The 22,384-nt window shown below is 41.6% G+C and overlaps 2 protein-coding genes across 9 annotated transcripts in view; one reads left to right on the top strand and one right to left on the bottom strand.

The window, feature by feature from the left end:
* The window catches only part of LOC114879123 (NAD(+) hydrolase sarm1), a 62,259-nt gene extending 43,986 nt beyond the window's left edge, over nt 1-18,273 (top strand). For 5 of the 8 annotated variants that reach the window (XM_029193725.2, XM_029193726.2, XM_029193724.2 and 2 more), the window contains 9 exons: nt 3,486-3,620; nt 5,944-6,161; nt 6,519-6,783; nt 7,526-7,693; nt 13,683-13,784; nt 14,919-16,919; nt 16,994-17,160; nt 17,252-17,461; nt 18,187-18,273. In XM_029193725.2, coding sequence (XP_029049558.1) covers nt 3,486-3,620; nt 5,944-6,161; nt 6,519-6,783; nt 7,526-7,693; nt 13,683-13,784; nt 14,919-16,919; nt 16,994-17,160; nt 17,252-17,429 — 3,234 coding nt within the window. In that variant the 3' untranslated portion in view covers nt 17,430-17,461; nt 18,187-18,273. Of the gene's footprint in view, nt 1-2,179; nt 2,543-3,485; nt 3,621-5,943; nt 6,162-6,518; nt 6,784-7,525; nt 7,694-13,682; nt 13,785-14,918; nt 16,920-16,993; nt 17,161-17,251; nt 17,462-17,575; nt 17,618-18,186 lie in introns of those variants that run through there. The other 3 variants (XR_003789854.2, XM_029193728.2, XM_029193730.2) reach the window with 3 other exon arrangements.
* Nucleotides 18,274-20,080: 1,807 nt separating this feature from the next.
* Nucleotides 20,081-21,778, bottom strand: LOC114879130 (histone H3.3-like). Its single transcript, XM_029193736.2, has 4 exons — nt 21,575-21,778; nt 20,853-20,880; nt 20,550-20,704; nt 20,081-20,476 (listed from the first exon to the last, which is right to left on the bottom strand). Exons 1-4 carry the CDS (start codon nt 21,637-21,639, stop codon nt 20,305-20,307), a joined length of 420 nt encoding a protein of 139 aa, XP_029049569.1. The 5' UTR covers nt 21,640-21,778; the 3' UTR covers nt 20,081-20,304.
* Between the last annotated feature and the right edge of the window lie 606 nt (nt 21,779-22,384).

Raw genomic sequence — 22,384 nt, 5'->3', positions numbered from 1 at the left:
TCGTTGAATTTCAATATCGATCGCTGCTCTTGGTGCTTTTTAATCGAACACAAAGGTCCGTTATCAGAGTGTTCGTTTTACTCGCCGCGTGAAATTCCTCCGCCTCGAAGCCGCTTATCTGTCGCGTTTCAATGCCACGACGAGACGAGTCGTCAAGGAATTCCTGCTCTCCGCTAGGCGAGGGCTCTCCTTTATGCTCGCGTAGAACCGGAGGAACGTGTTTCCTTTCGAACTCACAGAGAACTCCTTTGTTTGAACGGGCGCGAGCTTGTCACACGCCTTCCAGCCGATCGCAAACAATGACTAACATCGGTGATCCAGGGATTTTCGCGAGTATTTGCATTCTTTTTTCTTTCTCTTGCCCCGGCTTCGCCCAGGGAAATTCCCGCTGTAATCCTTTTCAGGAAAATCGTGGAATCGTGGAAATCAAGGTTTAACCCACAACGTTTTCAAGGATTCTGTGCACAGCTTTTATACGCACGTACTTGCACACAAGACGACAAGATCCAACACAGTGTCACGAGGAGACGTCTCCGAATCGCTTCTTTGTGTCTGGCGCGAGAGCCAACACGCCTACAGCTGTCTGCCAATCCTCTCGCCGATGGAGTCTCTGTCTGCTCGGAAACACGCGGAAGAAAATCGGGATTATTGTCTCTATCACTTGCATCTATTCAACGCGGCATGACAGAAAATCGCTAATTAAATAGAATTTCTTTCGGAGCGATGAAAAATAAAAAACTAGAAAGATCCACGATTCCATCCCTGCCAATGCTCTCGCCGATGGAGTCTCTGCTCGGAGACACGCGGAAGAAAATCGGGATTATTGTCTCTATCACTTGCATCTAGAAATTTTCGTCTTCTATTCAACGCGGCATGACAGGAGATCGCTAATTAAATAGAATTTTTTTTAGTGCGATGAAAAATAAAAAACTAGAAAGATCCACGATTCCATCCCTGCCAATGCTCTCGCCGATGGAGTCTCTGCTCGGAGACACGCGGAAGAAAATCGGGATTATTGTCTCTATCACTTGCATCTAGAAATTTTCGTCTTCTATTCAACGCGGCATGACAGGAGATCGCTAATTAAATAGAATTTCTTTTAGTGCGATGAAAAATAAGAATCTAGAAAGCGTACCAGCCAGGCGTAACATTGATTGCTAACAGCAAAAGGAAATCTAATCGTGACTAAAAATCAATCGTCTCGATGATTGGGGCAGCGGTAAATGGTAACGGCGCGTTTAAGGCGCCGTTTATGAGTTGATAAATCGAGTGGCGCCAAAGCATGGTCGTGCTGGTTGTTCGTTGTCCCAGCACGAACCAGATGGAAAGAAAGCCTGGATGTTATTTGGTCGCTGACCCATCAAGGCGGCCTGCCGCACCTACCTTATCTGCTGTTCTTTTTTCAATGCCCTTCTTTATCGAGCCCTCGTCGTTTCTCTGTTTACTTCACTTCCTTTTTTCATTCGATTCTTTTTTCTCTTTTCGCCTACCTACGTATCGGTTCATCGATTTTCCATCTCGAGGACACCCGGTATACTTTCGCCGAAATTCGATTCAATTCAGCGTCGCAACTCCTCCAGTTTCCTTAGGTTAGCCTCGTTAGACCGCATTCCAGCTTTTGTGTCCCTCTTTTCCGTCCACCATCTGTGCTTGCTCGTTTTTTTTTCCGGCTCGAAGATGACTTACAGGGCCAGATTTCGGCTGTCGCGGTCGATTCGGATAAAAGGGAACGACGAAGAAGGGACTCTTTTTCATGGGAATAATGTTAGATGTATCTTTTTGATTGTTATTTTTTAAAATTCATCTTCTATTAACAATTATTAATTGACTACACGTGCCCGGTTCTACTGCGAGCAAATCAACGCGACAGCGAGGGACATCTTCAGGGCGTTTCGTTCCTCGCGATAAATGCAAATGATCGCAGTAAAACGCGAGCGAATTATTTCGTATGACGCATAACGATCGAACAACATTCGTTAATCATTTGCGTTCCGTCGTTGCTCGTCTTTTTCCTAGAATTCCGACGTACGACCTGGTTTTCGTTCTTAATTCGAGGCTTTTCTCACGTGCGCCCGAGCTATGCGGAATTCAAAAGTTCGCGGGGTCGCCGCAAGCGTCGCTGGGATCGCGGCTCACGCGCCATCGGTGCGTCACGGCTCCTCAGTGCAACTTCAACCGTCGCACGGTGCGTGTCGCAGTGACAGCCGGTTAACCGCGTGCTTTTTTTTATGCCAATTTTCCTTGAACAGTGATCGTTAATTATTTAAATCACGTAACCCTCGCTAATTACCATGAGCAGACGTTTGCGAGCGAGACCGAAAGCGTCGATCGACGATGATACGTGAAATCGTGCGTGTGATTCGCGCGACCAGTGTCCGTCGAGATACGATAATCGCAACGGGATGCTTCGAGAGGGCGACGGTGCGAGAGTTCGGTCGAGGTTCTCAAAACGATAAGAACTATGGTGGGGAGCGGTGAATAGTGGATAAAACTAGTAGGTTGGAAGAGGAAGTGTGCCCTCGGTTCAACTGTCAAACGGTTCGTACGTATTCCGATCGTTCTTGCATCTTTAAACGCCGTGTTTTCTCGCGTACATACTCGACGATGCACGTTTACCTGTGCACTCTAGACAAGGATAATGTTTACATTAGCGTGACAGTATTTTTTTTTCCTCTTTCAATGCCCGTAGCGCTCGCTACGCGTTGACACGAGCGTACGTGGACGTGTTTCCTTCGGTTTCGTTGACCACAAGGTTTCGTTTACGTAACATACGTGTTGCGAGACACCCGCGTATCTCGCGTATCATTTTTTCTTCTTTTTTATTCTTTTTCTTAGAACTTCGAAGCGTACACGGAGCCATGAGTTTTTCCACGACTCTTCTGGATGTCGATCAGATTATTTTTCCTCTGTTTCTTGACAGTAGCGTTGATCCGCTCCTCCCCTCTCCCAATTCCTTGGTATATTTTTCTCGTTGCATCGCGCATTACCGATCGCTTTGTTTCGAACAAGATAAACGCCGTTTGATTTCAGTTTAGTCTCGACTTCATTTCTACTTGCTTCGATTCGAAAGAAATATAATACTTATTTCGAAATCGTATTTAGGCTTCTCGCGAGGAGAAAGGTCGACAGGTTCTAAACGAATTTTCAAGATCCGGGATCAGACGATAGATCACGTTTGAATAATTATTAATAAGCACGTGGGTGTAGCAGGTTTTTGGATTACTTAATTACAATAATTATCTATTTATTACAATTCATTTATCATACAACGAGCCAAAGTTACCGGTAGATTCTCGGTGGATCCCCCACCCGAAATTTATACAATGAATTTTTATCTAATTAATATTCAAATGAATTAGCAAATGTAAATTGAACAGCATGGAAAGTTTATTTAAACTTTAGGGAAAAATGTGAGAGGTTCGAGAAACCTGTTTTGAAAGTTAACGAGCACGATTTCAATAATTATTTCACCTTCTGTTTCGCAGATGTCGGAGTTCCCAGCGGAGGGAGGGGACAACGGTGACATGCACACTGTCATGGAGAATTTCCAAAAGAAAAACAACCTGGTGACCGGCAGGAGCCACGTCAGTCACCACCCTCAGGTCACTTCCTCGTCGCAGGTATAGATCTTCCGAAAATTCTACTCCGAAACGCGATCGCTAGTTCGATACACTTGACAGAGATCTAAGCAGACGCTTGCCGACGAATGTTTTATTTAAATATCCCGCCAAGCGACCTTTAATCTACAGCGTGAGAAGTATATTTCGCCTACACGGTACTCGAATTTCCTCGACCACGAAAATTTCAAATTATTCACCCCGTTCCCGATTGTCGCAACAGCTTCGAGCGAATTTCCAAAATTAAATCCTCGTAGTCATCTTTCCCCGTCGTCCACGTGACACTCGAATTTACGAGTTCGATTCGAAAAGAGAAAGGAAAATCGTCGATCATCGATGAAAAATTCTAGGAAATTTGTATCGTAACTTTAGCAAAGGAAGCTGGAGATTTCGGCGAAATCGATGACACGATTTTTGTAGGTAACCAGAATAAAAATAAATCATTATTTAATATGTTCGGTAATAGAGCTCGAGGTAGACCGATGCGATTCTCCGAATTTGTTTCGAAATAAGAATTATAAATTTGAGTTTCTTATCGCTGATATAATTCTCTCGTTAAACAGAATTACATGTACTTGCTCTATTTATATGTGCGCTCGTTTCGACCGCAATTTCATCGGAATAGATCTATACTTATTGTATGCATATTCGTGGCATCATACAAAGTTTTCTTGGCACATTATACAATCGTTGAACTCGAATCAGCTGCATCGCCTGTTTCATATTGAACAGGCTTGAATTTTATCATTAAAGGCATTTCAAGTTAGTAACAAAGATATCGAAAATCGAGGAAATTGTATTTAAAATCAAGAAGATTCTTTATTACCGTTCGATTTCGATTCGAAGATCTTGAGACGTGATCTGTTCTCAGAGCCAAGCCGATTATGCAATGATACATAGTTCACGTGTTTTCACTGCCGCCCACTGATATCCTTATCATCGTTACATTCTCTGCTAATTTATGCCTCGAGTTGTCTACGTGTCGGTCAGTCAGTTTCTGGAATTAGAAAGATTTAAATTCCTTTCACTCAAAATTTAAAAAAAAATGTAAGGAAAGACACGTTGCACTGTATAAATTGCATAAGACGCACCTTGTGCGTCGTTCATTATATCCGATAAGTAACATAAAACACACATGTCTTTATCATCGTTACATTCTCTACTAAATTATGCCTCGAGTTATTTTCGTGTCGATCAGTCAGTTTCTCCAATTAGAAAGATTTAAATTCCTTTCACTCAAAATTTAAAAAAAAATGTAAGGAAAGACACACGTTGCACTGCATAAATTGCATAAGACGCACCTTGTGCGTCGTTCATTGTATCCGATAAGTAACATAAGACACACATGTCTTTATCATCGTTACATTCTCTGCTAAATTATGCCTCGAGTTATCTTCGTGTCGGTCAGTCAATTTCTGCAATTAGAAAGATTTAAATTCCTTTCACTCAAAATTTAAAAAAGAAATGTAAGGAAAGACACGTGGTGCGTCATTCGTTGCACTGCACGAATAGCATAAGACGCACCTTGTGCGTCGTCCATTGTATCCCATAAGTAACATAAGACGCAAACGGTGTGAGTCGATAAATACCGAGTCGTCGTTTCGTTTAATTTGAAATAATTGAATAATCACAAGTTGGTATGCATACCAGTGGCTTTACGCAACGTGTCGCCCACGTGAAATTTTTTCTTCCTCGACCTAGAGGAATTCCAGGTCCGGGAACCTTGGGACAAGCCTCCTCAAGGTTATCCCTCATCAAAGTGTTTCCCGTTGTTCGACAACGTTGCCTCTCTTCGATCCATCCTAACATTATTATCCCCCTTCGTTTGGATATTTACCAAAAGAACTTACCTATCGCCATTGGAGTTCCTTCAGCCGAGGATTAATGGGACCGACATGCCAGACGGTGACTAAACAATTTTCCCGGGTTATATTTGGAAAAGCACGCTGCTTTTTCAGGAGTATCTTCTTCACCTCTTTGCTACTTGCTTTTCATTACGTTGTCTTCGTTTTCGGGTTTCTTGCTGGCGTTCGAAAAGATATCCCCCCAGTTTTGCTTTCTACATATCAAACCGTTCATCTTCCGGTCGATGCGGAGGAAGAAAGTGTAAAAAGAAAAAAGTTTCCCGTTCGAAAGAGTAAGCGGAATCGGAAGATCAGGGAAAAATGATTAGGCTCTGTTTCGCGTGAAAAAGAAGGGCGCCAAGGGGGTGGGTGGCGAACGTTAGGTGAGATGCAGCGAAGAAAGACACAGACAGACGAATAGGCGAAAGTGACTCATCCCACGTGGATTTTAAATAGAACGTAAACGGCTTTTGACTCGGCAGATGCTGACGACGAACCAGAGCCAGAGCAGCAGTAGCTCGAGCAGGGTAGCCAAATCCTCGCAGAGGATTGTAAGCTCGTCCTCTTCAAGTGAGATGAAAGCTAGCTCCATGAAGAGCGACCTAAGGGAACTTCAACGTGGCATTTCAGAAATGAAGAACAACATATCGACTAACTTCTCGCAACGATTACGTAGCAGCATGGAGAACCTCGTGGACAGGTGGGTCCAATTCTAAACTAAACTTATTCATCTGTTCGTTAACTCTTCTTCGGATTAATCGTTTATTCTACCTGAAATCATTCAATTAAACGTGCTCCAATTAAGTTGAAAACCGTTCCATCGTGATGAAGTGTTGATAGTTCAGTTCGAGGTTCGTCAGAGTTAGAATCACGGGAGATCGATCCGATCTCTGGCAGCGAGTAATCACGAAAGTCACGTTCAACGCGTATTTATAGCCGGGTGGATCCCTTTTTAGCCGCGATTATTTTCAATGTTGCTAGCACGGTTCCGTCGCGACGCGTACAACACACGTTGCAACCCGACGATTTTTAACGAAACGTAATCGTTTTGTTTCAGAGACGGAAACGGTACCGAGGAAGCCGATCTAACCGAACCATTGGTCACCTTCCCTGATCCGGACACACCACCTCCGGTCACTGGAACGGTCACCTTACCAGGCGGACCACCCTCGCAACTCAGCTCCTTGAATTCTTTGAACAATCTTCACAATATGAGCCCACCGATCAGTATATCGAACATCTCGAACATGACGAATTTACCTGCTGGCCAGGAGACAATGAAGTTCGAGCAGAAGAAGATGACCAGCGCGTCCAAGACAAAGGTAGGCTGATTTCTCAAAGCTACTGGGAATTTCGTTATTGAAATAAAGAAGATTCTGTCAATTTTCATATATATTTTATAATACTTTATTAATAGCTTCCTCGGGAAATAACATTGGCTCGGATATCAGAAAATGATAGATACGTGTGTCAGAATCTTCTAATTCACGAGCAAAGTGGCAATGGTTTCTTAATTGGGATGAACCGAGACGATTTTAGAATCGACCAGGTTCCTAGCAGAAATTGCGCGTGAAATAATCGATGTCCCGTGGCGTTTGCGAACGTTTGGCGACACGAAGGTACGCGATGTTTGGTCCGAAGGTGCGGTTTCCTTCAAGTAGTCTAGGTCAAGGTCGATCCGCAACTCCTCTAGCCAAACAGTCGGTAATATATTCGTAGGGAGTGGCGCGACGTGCCGTTACTGTCCCCAAATATTTTTCCTCACGAATTCTACCAGAGGCGATAATTATCCCTGGAAAGAATCGTATCGCACATGTTTCAAAATCATTTTCGTGCCGTTTATTTTTGCGTTGAATGTCACGTTCTTCTACCTCGACAGCTGATCTCTTTTCCATTCCCGTTCTATCTTTAACTCAACATCCGTCACGAACGCGTTAGAAATGTACGGCTACGTCAGGGCAAGGTCAGTGTTTCTTTTTCGCCGATTTAAAAATGAAAATCTACGAGATTTATGCAAAATTTTCTTCACAGTTATGGATAAGGATTGGATTCTTGAAATTTCAGGTTGTCACCGACGGTTTCAGCGCCGAAAAGGCGACTGCGAATAGCGCCGAGATGAGAGCCTTACAAGCTGGCGACGTCTCGTACAAGGAACAGAGCGCCGCGACGGCGGCCAGGGCACGCGTCGAACTCGATGGCGTCTCCGCGGAGAAAAGCGTCGCTGCGGCAAGGGTGAGTTTCCTTCGCTAACTTCTCTACCATGTTTACCTCACAATCTTCGTCAAGATACGAGCAGGATAAGTACTTTATTCATAATATGATAAATGGATTATTGTATCTTGTTGATATCGGTTCGATCGCTCGCTTTTAGTGACAATGGAAGCCGTTACTTTGGGTGCGGTCTAAACTGAACTCGGTTAGAATAGTTTGGCACGAAACACGCTAACTTGTTCGGTCGTTGACACGATCGCTTCTCGCTGCTGATGATCTCTCGTGTGCGAATTGCTTTCTCACGCGATCCACGGATAAACATCGCTTCTTCGATCTCGCTGTCTTCGCTTTTCCGGGAAACTGAAAGGTTTACCATTCGGTCAGAGATCCGTCAACGTTCACTGTGCATCGAATTTAGTAACTTCGAATAATTGAAAATAATGTCCGGCGCCTAGCTAATGGAAAGTTTAAATAAATACCTTGCTGTAGATGGTCGTTTTTACTTCGATTAAAAATAACAACACTCGAATCTGATTCTCAGATGTTTAACCTGTCGATGATAAAAATGTTTTTTTTAGAATTTCATTTTCTATTGTATCGATACGATGATTCGTCTCTTATCCACTGTTCACTGATAAGTTATTGAATTTATCGATAATGAGTAACACAATAATCAATGTCGGTTGAATAGGTTCAAAAAACTTTTTATAGATAAATATGATCTTTCGATTACACAAAGAAGAAATCAGATGGTTTGATTACGCGAACAACGGTTCGCGTTTTCCGAATGGTAACTCGCCTATTTTACGACGTCAGACGGGCTAAATTTAGCCGTTTTTCCATCGGTGTACGTAGCTTTTGACTCACCGAGGAAATTTTTGAATTCGAGCCAATAGCTACGTCGTACAATGTTGTTCTCTGTTTCTTCTCCACCTGCCAATGATTACCTGACTTCTTCTCTTCCTCTTTTCTTCCCTTCTTCTCTCCCGCGTGTTAAGGGTTCGAGATGACCCCATATTTTGAATCATTTGCAAGTCTGATTGAAACAAATATAGTAGTAGCTGCGTCGAATAAACAGGGCCGTACAATTCATCACAGCTCTGGAAGGCCATTCGTGGACTCTAATGGAATATTCGCGTGTCTACCCTTCGTTTGCGTATTCGTGCGAAAGGTCAACGGATTTCCCTGGTTTTCGTGGAACCTCCTCCACCGTTCTCTCACGAACTCGCTGGAAATCGCGTGTTGAAATCGCGAGCCTTGACCCACGCTAAACTACTGCGGATTTTTCTTTATCTACGATCTACCCTCGACTTTATGCCGCAAACTAGAAATTAAAACAAGACTGATTAGAAACTTCAAAGTCTTGTATTTTCCGAAGCGTGTGATTTGTGAAGGAGGAAAGGATTCTTGAAATCACGTGTTCCAATAAATTCAAGCATCGTTGAACGTTACGCAATTTCTCGCAAGCCGATTATTCGGCACGTGTCCGATAGGTAATCGGGCAGCGATCATTGCCAAAAATCGTGCTCTATGTAGAAAATTCACAGACGTTGGCAAGCTTCGTTTCAAGATCGTTGCGTACAGTTGCAGTTGGATGAATCATGGATGCGTTGCACGTGTCTTCGCATGTGGTTTTGATATTGTACTAATCGTTTGAAACGAATCCTTCGATCTCTTGATATTCACTGAAATACTTGTGAGTCGTTGAATATCGTTGTTAAGTAAATAGTATTAACGCTAAACGTACCATGGACCGGTTAAATGACCGGTTGCAAACTTTTGATTATCGCTTTTTCATATTTGACTTCATGACTTTTTCTATTAAATACACTCCGCAAAACAATTAAGGGATCACCTCTACGAACCCGAAAAATAGGACGAAATTCAGATGGTTATAACTTTGAGAAAAATGATCGAATCGATATCGCGGAAAGATCATCTGAAACTGTGAAACCTCAAAATTAAATAACTCAGCCAAAAAAAAATCGTACAACAACCAAAAACTACTGATTTTACATAGGAAGGTAGTCGCTTTCGACTGGTACAAATGCAAATTGCTAAAAAAAATTTTGTTAATGCCATGCAACGTTACAAAGTTGAACAAAATTTTTAAAAATTTTCGATGTGCTACTTATATCACTGTAACTTTTATAAAATTCAAAATAGTTAAAATTTTAAAAGAGGATCTGAAAATAGAGATTTCACAGCTTCAAATGATCTTTCAGCGATATCGATTCGACCATTTTTCTCAAAGTTATAATCATCTGAATTTCGTTCTATTTTTCGGGTTTGTAGAGGTGATCCCTTAATTGTTTTGCGGAGTGTATGTACAATTAATTTTATATCATTTATTTACATTTTTATTTGTTAAATCCGATAAAGACGTATGACCTAGCGTCATTTACCATTTGACCGGTTGCGGTACAAATAGATGTATATTAAATATCGGTACGTTTAGTGTTAAGAATACCGGCTCGCTGCCGTATCTAAGGGGTTGTCTGACTCACGGGGGTGTACCAGCCAACAAACCACCCCCGACGATCGATCGATATTCCCCTCGAGGGCAAAACAGTCGGTTGTTGGCGCTGTTAGTCGACGGTTCGCGCGCGTCGATGGGGCAGCAACTGTCCAATTTCGCACGGGGCTTTTTCCCAGTTTTAAAGCCGAAGAGTGGTGTAGAACGACGGAAAATCATGGCGAACGAGACGTCGAAAATGGTACGGTACAAAGTGTTCCATATCCGTTTCCTATTATCGAGTGATGTAACAATATTGTTGATGGGAATCGATCGTCTGTTGGTTGCCGTGCTTTCTTTTATCAGTGGAGTGAAATGTATGATTTTTCTTACCGCTATAGCGAAAAAAATTCAATTCACTTTCTTAACTTTCATCGAAACTCCCAGAAGCAATGATCGTAAAATTCTCGAGTGAAGAATTTTCTAATACCGAGTAATTGAAAGATTCCAAGGGTAACTCTTCTCGCCGACGAGAGGAGGATAATCGCACGCGTGAACTTCTCCTCTTCGGCAAGTGGATCGAGCTAGTAGAACGTGTAATTAGAGGGCGTGCTCAGGATCGCTAAATTACAGAGGAACCGAACGAAAGTCCGCTACGAGGATCGTGTTAATTGAAAGATTGCTCTTTATTTTCAAAGCTGTTTATGTTGCAGTTTATGCAACACTTGGACTTGCTCGAGTAGCTATGATCACCGGTATCGATCGCTCTTTATCAATTATTAATTCGTTGGAAACGAGAACTGATCGATATCAGTTCGTGCGAACTGTGTCAGAAGGTTGAAAGGAAGGCTTTTTAATTACTGGTAGGGAGAAAATTTTCGGAAATCATATTTATTTTATTTATTTAACTTCTAAACGGGTGAAACCCTTTTTACACAGAATATGAAATAAGTAGAAAAAAAAGAAAATTTATGCTAATATAAACATAAACAAAAAATATTGTAAACTTAGTTTTATTTCTTCTTCGCAATGGTAAATAACACGGATTCATTCATTTAGCGATGACAGTGAGGTCAGCCCCTAAATTTCGGTTAGATCTTCAAGAAACGTTTGCCAACTCGATGAAAATGTCATCGATATCCGTCTGAAACCGAAATAGTACTCGACCGCGAAAGATGCTCGGGTAGAATGCCAGCTACTTCCCAACATTTTTAAGGACACGTTCAAGGCCTTCAGGGTATTACGAGTAATTTCACGAAACTGGAGAAATCAGCGTTCCAGGGTGAATTTCTCAGTAACTGTGCAACTTTAAATTACAATTTAAACTCTGCAGTGATTGGAGTCGTTTTATAATTAACGTATTATTTGTTCAATTAAGAACGGGTTCTGTTTGAAAACGTTAAAGGTATCGATAACGTTATCGCTTTTACAGCTGATAAATTATGAAACAATTTTTTTTTTTACGAGCTCTTCGTGGCGGTTCAGCATTGTCGCATTGAAATATAATTTTTATCAAGCTGATTAAAGGAACAATTGATAGTGTATCTCATTTTTTTCGCGATACGAGAGAGAATATTTCTGTTTATTGCGCGTAATGAAAGTGCCACATGTTCTCGGGCTCATTGTTTGGCCATGCGAATTATTTATACGCACATCTGTCGAGATGAAAACGCTAATGAGCTCTCTCGTTAACAAAAGACGTTGTATGTTGTTATTGGCATGCGAAATTATTGGGCTAAAAAGTGACTGTTACCTTCTGTTACAATGTCGATGTCGTAATACGTAAACACAGTGGAAAATTATCGTTTCTTCTTTCGTAGGAGACCATAGGTAAGACAGGCTTAGAAAATCAAATTTTCATCAATCTTTAAGCATATATGCAAAGCAACTTAATTAAGGAAATTGATACGAAATTACGTAACGATGAGCGTGCAGCTATTCGAAAGTCAGCGACAATCCGTGGAACGGTGCGAATGATGCGACCGCTATTTCTAGTCGCGGAAAATAGAAACACCAGTGATGGAAACCCGGCGAAAAATCCGCGTCACGCGGCCCTCCCTCCCGGTTGCAGCGTTAATGTTAGGTGTCCGGAACGAAATTAAACCTGTGCGCCACTTGTGGATCGCCTTTCAAACGAGTTACTTAGTCGTCGCATGTCTCTCAAGATCGATCGTTTATCGCGTTCACTTGTCGCTGCTACGAAATTCATTTTTCTTATCGTGGGCTTATCTTATCCGTCTCGAGTGTCGTACGAGCTGGATCGTTAAATCTCAAAGATTTCTCAATTATTTTCTCGACGTTCGTCATCGGACGACGACTGAGAACTGTTGTTTCGCGCAGCAGGCGGTGGTATGCGTTTCCAACATGAGTGCACCATGGCCAGTGCATCGCAGCGTGATGCATCGAAAGGTGTTCGAACGACCGCGCGCGGTGAGTGTTGTGAACCGAAGAAATTTGTTTTCCTCTAATATAGCAAACATTCGCGAAGGAAGGTAGGATATTTTCAGCGAAATCTCTCTCTCTCTCTCTCTCTCTCTTGAGAGTCTTGTTTTTCGATTTTCTTCGATTCGAGGAACAAACAAGATAGCATACTGGAGTTTGATAAACAAATGCTTATTCGAGATGAGAGAATGCAGGGATTGTTTTTTAAGAAGAATTATGTTCGATGAATACGTAGTAGAATAGTGGAACGTAGGTACGAAAATATAAATCAGAAAACTTGAACGAATTTTATTTTTACTCGAGCTCCATTCAGTCGACTATTGACGCAAACGATCGTAGAAATATCTGGATGTTGATAGGGACGAATAGATTGAAATTTCTGGAATTTGTTTATCGACTCTCGGCTGGTAAAATTCTGGTAACGGAGCACGCGTCGGAGAACGAATAATTAAAGAAACGAAATACGCGATTCGAAATTTTCCTCTGTTCTCAAAATAATCGAAGTTTCTCGTCGCTTTTTAAATAAACAAATGGAAGAAGAAAGCAACGAATCGTGTTTCCACGCGCGGCACCGGTATAGTTAGTCGGCGCGATAGTAACGCAATTATCCGCGCGTGTAAAGTCCGCTCGGAGCGAGCGGTTCGCCACGTGGGGACCGAGCGAAACGATGCGGTGGGAGAATAAGCGTGTTTATTGCAAGGTGGCAAAGAGGCAAGGAGGCAAAGAGGAGGCGGATATCATCTCGCGACGACAGGGAGAACAAAATGCGGCTCGTGACGACACGCTCGGATTATATTTAGAGAAATACGTCAGAAGCTGAAGAGGAAAGGTCGAGCCGAGACCGATGAGCTTTCGACAGGCCAGACTGTTATGGAACTCTGTCGCGGAAAGTCTTCGAACGTCTCCTCTTCGGCATTTCTACCGTCTTGAACACCTGTTTCGGAAAGAAACAATCGGTGTTTACGACGAATTAATCATAATTTAACAGTCGTTTGTGTATCTTATCTATCGCGACGATTGTTGCGGAGTTGTGTGACATTTCTGATGAAGGTAGTGAAAGTGACTGAAAGTATTGTGAAAGGCATTACACGTTTATATTTTTCTGAATTTCAGGAACAGAGAAGCTTGAAAGCTGGCGATCTCTCGCACCAAGAGAGCAATAACATGGCAGCGTCCACGATGAAGCTGCAGAGTGATTCCTTCAGTTCGGAAAAGGTGAGAGAAACGGGTTGCAACAATTTGTCCCTTAGAGAAGACCGGAAGATCGTCATTCAGAGAGTCCCGAATAGAGATTACCATTGCCATTTCTCTCTGAAATGCCCCACGTTCCTTACATTCCCTGCCCTGACCTCTGCCTAGTTTACGGGTAATAAATGTCACCTGCGCCGGAAAGACACGATAGAAAGGGTTGAAATTCGTACGTGTTGGCTGTGTACCAATATACTCGTGCGAAGCATAAAAATCTGCTCCCACCCCGACACGAGATCTCGTGCGTTTGCGGTGCTTTGGCACACCTACATCCGCGCCCATCGCATTTATATACGAACAGGAGAAACGAGTTTGTATAAGCGAAAAGTGGGATCCACGGATTTAAACGTCGACCAGATTGCCGGCACCGTTCAGTCTTCTTTCCTCGCGAACAGCAAACAGAACAGCCAAGAAGGTTGATGATGCGGAAGTGGAGTCTCGATTCGAGAATGGTACCCGACTTTTTATCGCGTCTTCCTTCGTTTTCTCCATCCTGCGAATCCTTTCAAATGTCATCTCGATGAACTGTGCACGGTTTTTTTTCATCTTTTTTCACACCTGTTGCACGTCGACCGATGTAGACTCGATCAATTAGCGGAACAGACATCAGAGGTGGAACATTCATGCGTATCAACCGTTTTTGGTTTCGTTCGACGAGGCAATGCAAATCATATTTAACGCGTTACGTAGTGATACAGAAATAATGAAGATACCGGACGTGACATAGACGCGAGATAATTCTATCCGGCATGCCGCGAGCCTTGGCGCCAACCTAGAATTCCTCTTTCCAAGATTGATCACCCTTAATGTTCACCAGCTTACGAAGCAGTTTGCGATTTTATATCGCGATCAATTGTTCCTTCAATTTTTCCTCTTTACACGCGCCGTCTACGCTTTTCGATGGAATTTTAAAAATAGATCGGAGATGGTTATATCGGAATATTTATTTGTAGAACGTTCGTTGTTCGCGAAAGCATTTTTAAATGTTCCTCGAAAAATCTATATTGCAAATTTTTCAATTTCGTCTCTTCGCGATAAAAATTGATGGGAAAATGAATCGCTCTATTAAGATTTGCAAAATTGTTTATTCTCCAATTACAGAAAGCCGTGGCGGCGCAACATCAAAAACAAACGGTCACCTCGACCGGTATCTTCAACCAGGAGAAACACATGTTGAGTACCAGCTCGCAGTCGAGTATCACGATTGCTTCAAACGGAGTTGCCTCGAAGTCGTCGATGATTAGTGCGGCAAGTGCGGTGAATCAGTTGATGAACGGCATGAGGCCAGCCGAGGATGAACTCCTATCTTTACCCCTGGACGATCTGGATCTTCTATGTTCGAAATCGAATCCGCAGGACGTCGATCGGGCCATCACGAAATACTCCAACTTCCTCGACAGTTTTGTCGAACGTTTGAAGGCGAACGATGGGAAAAACGGGAAAGCTCCGTTGCTTTTGAACAGAGTGAACGAGATCATCAGGAAGGCTTGGGCAGTGCCTACTCACGGCCATGAGTTAGGTTACACCTTGTGCAACACCTTGAGAACGAGAGGTGGCCTCGATCTCCTCATGTCGAACTGCGTGGCCAGCGATCAGGAATTACAATTCTCCTCGGCCAGATTGCTCGAACAATGTCTGACCACCGAGAACAGGGCGCACGTGGTGGAACACGGTTTGGAGAAGGTGGTGAACGTCGCTTGTGTCTGTACGAAGAACGCGAACTCGGTGGATCATTCCAGGGTAGGCACCGGTATCTTGGAACATTTGTTTAAGCACAGCGAAGGCACCTGCAGCGACGTGATCAGGCTGGGCGGTTTGGACGCTGTACTCTTCGAATGTAGAAAGAACGACATCGAAACGTTGAGACACTGCGCTGGTGCTTTGGCGAACCTGTCCCTGTACGGTGGTGCAGAGAACCAGGAGGCGATGATCAAAAGGAAGGTACCTATGTGGTTGTTCCCTCTGGCTTTTCACAACGACGATAACATCAAGTACTATGCATGTCTGGCGATCGCGGTACTGGTAGCCAACAAAGAAATAGAAGCCGCGGTGCTGAAGTCGGGTACCTTGGATCTGGTCGAGCCGTTCGTCACCTCGCACAATCCTTACGAGTTCGCCAAGTCCAATCTGGCGCACGCTCATGGCCAGAGTAAGAACTGGCTAGAGAGGTTGGTACCGGTGTTGAGCTCGAAGAGAGAGGAAGCCAGGAACCTGGCCGCCTTCCACTTTTGCATGGAAGCGGGCATCAAGAAGCAACAGGGTAACACAGAGATATTCCGTGCGATCGGGGCCATCGAACCTCTGAAAAAAGTAGCCAGTTGTCCCAACGCCGTCGCCTCCAAATACGCAGCTCAAGCACTGCGGCTGATCGGCGAGGAGATACCCCACAAACTTAGTCAACAGGTACCTCTCTGGTCCACGGAGGATGTCAGGGAGTGGGTGAAACAAATTGGCTTCGCAGAGTGCGCGCACAACTTCGTGGAGAGTAGGGTGGACGGTGATCTCTTGCTACAACTGACCGAGGAGAATCTCAAGGAAGATATTGGACTTACAAATGGAATCAGAAGGAGACGGTTCACCAGAGAATTACAGAACTTGAAGAAGATGGCTGATTACAGTAGTCGAGATACAGGAAACCTGAACAGTTTCCTCCAGTCTATCGGTCAAGAGTTCTCGATTTACACGTACAGTATGCTCAACGCTGGCGTTGACAAGGACTCGATCAGAAATCTGTCGGAAGATCAACTTCAGACCGAATGCGGGATCACGAACAGTATTCATCGGTTAAGGATACTGGACGCCATTAAAAATATGCAGCACAATCAGTTGGGTTCGTGCGAGGACGAATCACCTGACAAATCGTTGGACGTGTTCGTTAGTTATAGAAGATCGAATGGATCACAGTTGGCCAGTTTACTGAAAGTCCATTTGCAGTTGCGCGGTTTCTCTGTGTTCATCGATGTCGAGAGGCTAGAGGCTGGGAAATTCGATAATAATCTGTTGCAGAGCATTAGACAGGCGAAACACTTCCTCCTTGTGCTAACGCCCAAGGCTTTGGAAAGGTGTATACAGGACACTGAATGTAAAGACTGGGTTCATAGGGTAGGTGTTGTGCTATCATTTTTCTCTGCTCATTCTGAGAAATCATTTTCTATGATGTTTTATGGTATTTACAGGAGATCGTAGCAGCTCTACAGTCACAGTGTAATATAATTCCCATCATAGACAATTTCCAGTGGCCAGAGCCTGAAGAACTTCCCGAAGACATGCGAGCAGTTTGTCACTTTAACGGTGTACGGTGGATTCACGACTACCAGGATGCATGCGTAGACAAGCTTGAAAGGTGAGCATAGAAATTCTCACCAGATAATAAGTTTTCCACTCAGAGTTCAGGGCAAAGATTTAACAGAGTAAAAAAAAAATCTAATTTACAGGTTTATGCGAGGTGAGATACCAGTCAGGTCGGATATTCCAAGGAGTATCGCAACCAAAGACGTGACACAACCTAATACACCGGGTAACACGACCATTCGACAACCACCGAATTACCAACGTATGCACAGTAACGAGAGCAGGGGTAGCGACAAAGATTCAACAGGTGGGCGAGATTGACTAGAGGGCCCGCCCACAGCCATACTGAGCAGGTAATCATTAGTTAACCAGCGAAGATAATCTACATACTCGATTAACTAATGAACATCTACATATACTAAAATTTTCGGTTCAACGTTTAACACAATATTTTTGTTTTCATGCAGCCAGGATTAACAATCACGCTAAAGACAATCGATCATGACTAGGTCAGTCGATGAGATTCAATTTTATTATTCGTGTTAAATTGGTGTCAGTTATCAGTGTCCTATATCGTAAATCGTTCTCCATGTTGTTTGCTTGGATCGGTGTTATTATTGTATGGTACGAAATCGTGAGTTAAGAAATTCAATTTCAAATGTTAATAATTTTATCGCATCGATTTCTTACCATACATTATGAGTCTATGTTCGGATAGCTTTAGAATTTGCGCATGGGTACTATTAAATAAAAAGAAATTAGCTTATCTATTCGATTATACAGGCTGTTTCAAAATGTATCGGTTCCTCGTGTATACACTCTCCGTGTTAACTGTATCCACCCTCGTGTTTAAGGCACAAACCTTTGCCTCAGTTGTGAATGCACTAGGAGATCCTGGACGTATTTTTCTTCCCTTCCATATTTCTATCTCCTAATTTATTCTTTCCCAGCACAATCGTCACAGGTCTAATCGTGTCCAACCTGAGAAACGAAAATTGCATGATTGCTGTATGTGTCTGTGCAAAATAGATGTATCTATAAATAAGTGATCCTAAATGTTTCATTAAAAAAATTACAGGCTTAGAAAATCATCGAGTCCGTCCCGTTGGTTAATGGGTTTACCGCCTACGTCTCCGCGATTGAAGTTCACCCACACGCACCTTGGAGGAAGTCCAGTGCCACGAAGACCTCCTCGGCATCCTCCTTCCCCATCAGCTAGATCTCGTTCGTTGGAACTGCTGGATCGAGATGAAAAGAAGTCGGTCTCACCGGTTAGAGAAACGGAAACGCCAACGAGACCAAGGTCCAGAAGCTTGGACGGCCTACTGGACGAAGATGGTATAGTACCAGACATGAAGACTGAAGAGTTGCCTAAGCAAAGCAACGAAAGTGATGAAACCGATGTTAAGGAATCTCAGGAAGCTTTGGACAGGCTTTCTGATAGGAAAATAGTAGGTGACGATAGTCTTGTTCAAACGCAATCGCGACAGAGAGATACAGAATCGATTGTTAAGATTAACAAAAATGAAAATCCAGTACCAGTTCCTAGACAGCGAGTAAAAGCACCAGCTGTAGAATCAAAATTAGAGACGGTTAATATTGTACAAAAAGAAGAAGCATCTTCAACTTCTGAAGAGCAAGGTTCACCGACACGACCATCAAAGGATGGACAGCCGTCGAGTGTTTACTCGAACCTGGATGATAGAAAGGAGGAGGATTCTCAGACGAGCTCGGAGAACGTTGATCCTTGTGATAGTAATATAGAGTTGAAAGAAAAATTGCTGATGGTAACGGGAAACGATAAATCAACACTGCTCAAAACAAGAAGCTGTGGCGCGGGGCTAGATTCCGACGAAAGCATTTCGTCCAATGAGTTTAAACCTAAATCGAAAGAACAAGGCTCGTTGCTCTCTTTGCCAACCGGAGCTGAGCCGAAAAGAAAGAAAAACTTTATGGACAAATGCGTGAACAAGGTACGGTCTTTCATGCGAAAGTAAATATTGTTAGTTTGTTGGTTACGGTGATACAAAGACTTGTTATTTAATTTTACAATGTTAATTTAAGCGCATCGATAAATTGTCGATCGGACAGCGATGATTCCAGTTAATTGTAATGTTCTGATCAAGTATCGTGTATATTCGATTGTCGTTCAAACAATTTTTCTACTGTATTACTGCGACAATTATTTTCAGTATGTACAAATTCGCTTTGATAAATGGTATTTTCTCGTTTCCCTTGAAATCAAATTTCTGCCAGACGATGAGTATATATGATATTTGAAGAACACGCAGAGAACTAAAGCATCGCCATGGTAAAATTACGTGTTATCGTAATTTCTCTTCTGTACAATGACAGGCAGCATAAAAGTGTGACTAATGCTGTGCCTATAACAAAGTGTCTTCTTAGAAATTCAGGATTAGGAAATACGACATACTGTTCCAAAATATACACGAATTCGAAAGAGTTAGCCTGCTTTTTCAGGTGTCTTTTATATTTCCTTATTCAATTGTATTATATAGGTATATAAATATGTAGGTAGGTAGCATTGTTATTTGTAATACTATTTTTTAGTCGGTTTTTTTTTAGGATTATCATAAAGTAATGTTCCACTTACGACGTATACCGTGAGTGAAGGCAGCTAACCCCTATGAAATAATAAGAATTGTAACGATTAGTTACGCCATTTTATTGTTTAATAAATGTTTTAACTGTTATCTTTACGTATATAGCAAGTTCGAACAAATCCGTACGAAGTGAACCTTACGAAGCTTCGACATTGTAATATTCTAAGATCCTACCTAAGAATCAAGAAATGTATATTTTACCAAAGTTTCGTAAAGTAAACGTAATAATTTTATCAACAGTTTGAATGTTTCCCATAAAATAAATTTTATTCAGCAAAACATTATTGGCTTAACGTGTTAAAGATTTTACATACTTTCTTTCGATATAAAGTTTTATTCAATAAAATGTACAAGGATATAACATTTATTAATTCTATTATGTCATTTACAGTTTTCCGCCTTTTTTCGACATTACTCTTTTACATAAAAATATAATTAATAATTACAATCTTGTACATCGATAGAACAGAGTCCATGGCAGTCAGATTATAACACAATGCATGTCATTAATACTGAATTAATACAATATGAACTATATATTACAAATTTGCTATGCACTGTACAAAATTAAATTATCTGTTTATAATATCATCTCTTCCCCTAAGTCGTCTTAACAAAATCACATCATTAATCATGAGTGTAACACGCTTTGCATGGCGTGACACTAGCACACAATCTTCAAAGAACTGAACAATATAAGCTTCTGATGATTCGTGCAATGCTTGAATTGCACTTGATTGTATTCTAAACATTAAAAAAAAAGTTTATACAATGTTTAGAAATGGTAATTGTAGTAATCAACAATTAAGAACATTACCTTTTAACATCTAGTGTTGGAAATAAATCAACAATAATTGATCTAACTAAACGAGCGAAAGGAAGTTTTGGTATCACTAAATGTACAGTCCTCCTTAAATATTTAATTTCTCGCAAAGCTCGTGAACGTTTAGGTTTATGTACTAAAGTGTGGGTCTAAGAAATGAAAAGGCATTAGCAATGAAATATGACTTAAACCGTTAAAATTCATTTCAAATAAAATAAAATAATATTACATTCGATATTATTCGCGTATACTACATGATAACAGCAATTGTTATCATTCATAAATGATTACACTTACACTAGATGTTTGACTAGGTGGTCCCCGCCTAAAAAAATAATACTATTTTAGTTATTTTTACATTAAATTATATAAATATTTCATATATTAATTATATTGCATATATCAGTGACCCCAATAAAAGATGACATGATACACTACTGCATGTAATTCAAAATCACGATGTTAGAGCAAAGAAATCAAAAACATTCTTTTATTAGTATTGAATATAACAGCGGCAAAATTTCGTTTTGAAGAACCAATGTTTAAGTGCTCCAAAAGTTTAGGAAACTAATGGTTTAAAAAATACAATTGTGTAAAAATGTACATATTTAGTGGAGTTGGATACGTTAGTACGACGCCATATTGTTTCTACCCATATTCTGATTTATTCGTTTAATTTATTTAAAAACACATGTATAAAAATTATTTTGTATTAACGTGAATGGAAAATTTAATATAATCCTAACGTAACCAAACCATGTATGGTATCATAACAACCTGTAAAAATATGTTAATACGTACATTTTTTCGTAATCGTATTTTTTAAACCACTATTTCAGGTCGAAAACTATAAGATTTGATATTTTTTAACCAACAATTTTTGATCCCCTAAAACAAAGTGCAGTCATAATAGCTATTTTTAACTACTATTTTATATGATTTATCATTGAAAACATTTCATATATTAACTTGTTAAACATAGCATTAAAACTTAACCACGAAATTGACAGTTAACTAACCTTGCATCAGGTTTTCGTCGAACCATTTTTATTATCCTTAGCTCACTTCTAACCACTTCTAGCATGTATTTTTTGAATCCTTCTGATCACAGTCGCTAGCATCACCTTAATTATTGGCGGGAATTTTACTACTTGAAGTATGTAGCGGTACTTTTTTGTTTCTCCTGACCGTAGATATGAAAAGACAGGACCAGGGCTGAGTCATCTGAGCGGTTTCTAGGGATTTTTACATTTTACAGTATTTTACGGTAAGATACGTATAAAACGTATAATACCCTATGATCAACAACTTGATCGCCTTTGTTTTTGAAGACTCGTGACCTAGGGGATCCCAGACACCCCATGATGATATCATGTCGGTATGTCTCCCTGTGGCTTGAGGAGGCTTAGAATACGGCCACGGTAACCCCTACCTGTGGTAAAAGGCGACTAAAAGGAGTAATACAAGCGAGCGAGACATAAAAGTATCGAATGCGAGCGAGAAATAAAAGTATCGAAAATGGCAATGGGAAATAGAAATAACAGTAAAGCGTGAATAAGACGTTTAATGTAATGTGTAATAGAAGAGTAATGTAAAAAGGCGCGCAATGCGTTGGGCAAAAAGGAGCCGTTAGCTCCTAGATTACGCCACCCTCAAAGGAGGGAAATTTATCAAATCAAATCATGTCGGTATGCAGAGAGACTCACCGGTGCTTCGGGGTCTCTGACACCCCAAGATGATATCTGGTCGGTATGCAGAGAGCGCCACCGATACATCGGTGATCCTAACACCCCGATTGCCATATGTCGGTATACCGAGTGTCACCGGTG

This window comes from Osmia bicornis, chromosome 12 (genome assembly GCF_907164935.1).
Source record: "Osmia bicornis bicornis chromosome 12, iOsmBic2.1, whole genome shotgun sequence".
Lineage (NCBI taxonomy): Eukaryota > Metazoa > Arthropoda > Insecta > Hymenoptera > Megachilidae > Osmia > Osmia bicornis.
The sequence above is the reverse complement of the archived record's forward strand: the minus strand, read 5'-3'. Positions and strand labels throughout refer to the sequence as shown.

Excerpts from the sequence above, each read along its gene's own strand:
- LOC114879130 (XM_029193736.2), bottom strand. The coding sequence starts at position 21,639 with ATGCTAGAAGTGGTTAGAAGTGAGCTAAGGATAATAAAAATGGTTCGA. Across the intron at positions 20,881-21,574 it reads CGACGAAAACCTGATGCAAG|GCGGGGACCACCTAGTCAAA; the intron begins GTTAGTTAACTG and ends TTATTTTTTTAG. Across the intron at positions 20,705-20,852 it reads CACCTAGTCAAACATCTAGT|ACCCACACTTTAGTACATAA; the intron begins GTAAGTGTAATC and ends TTCATTTCTTAG.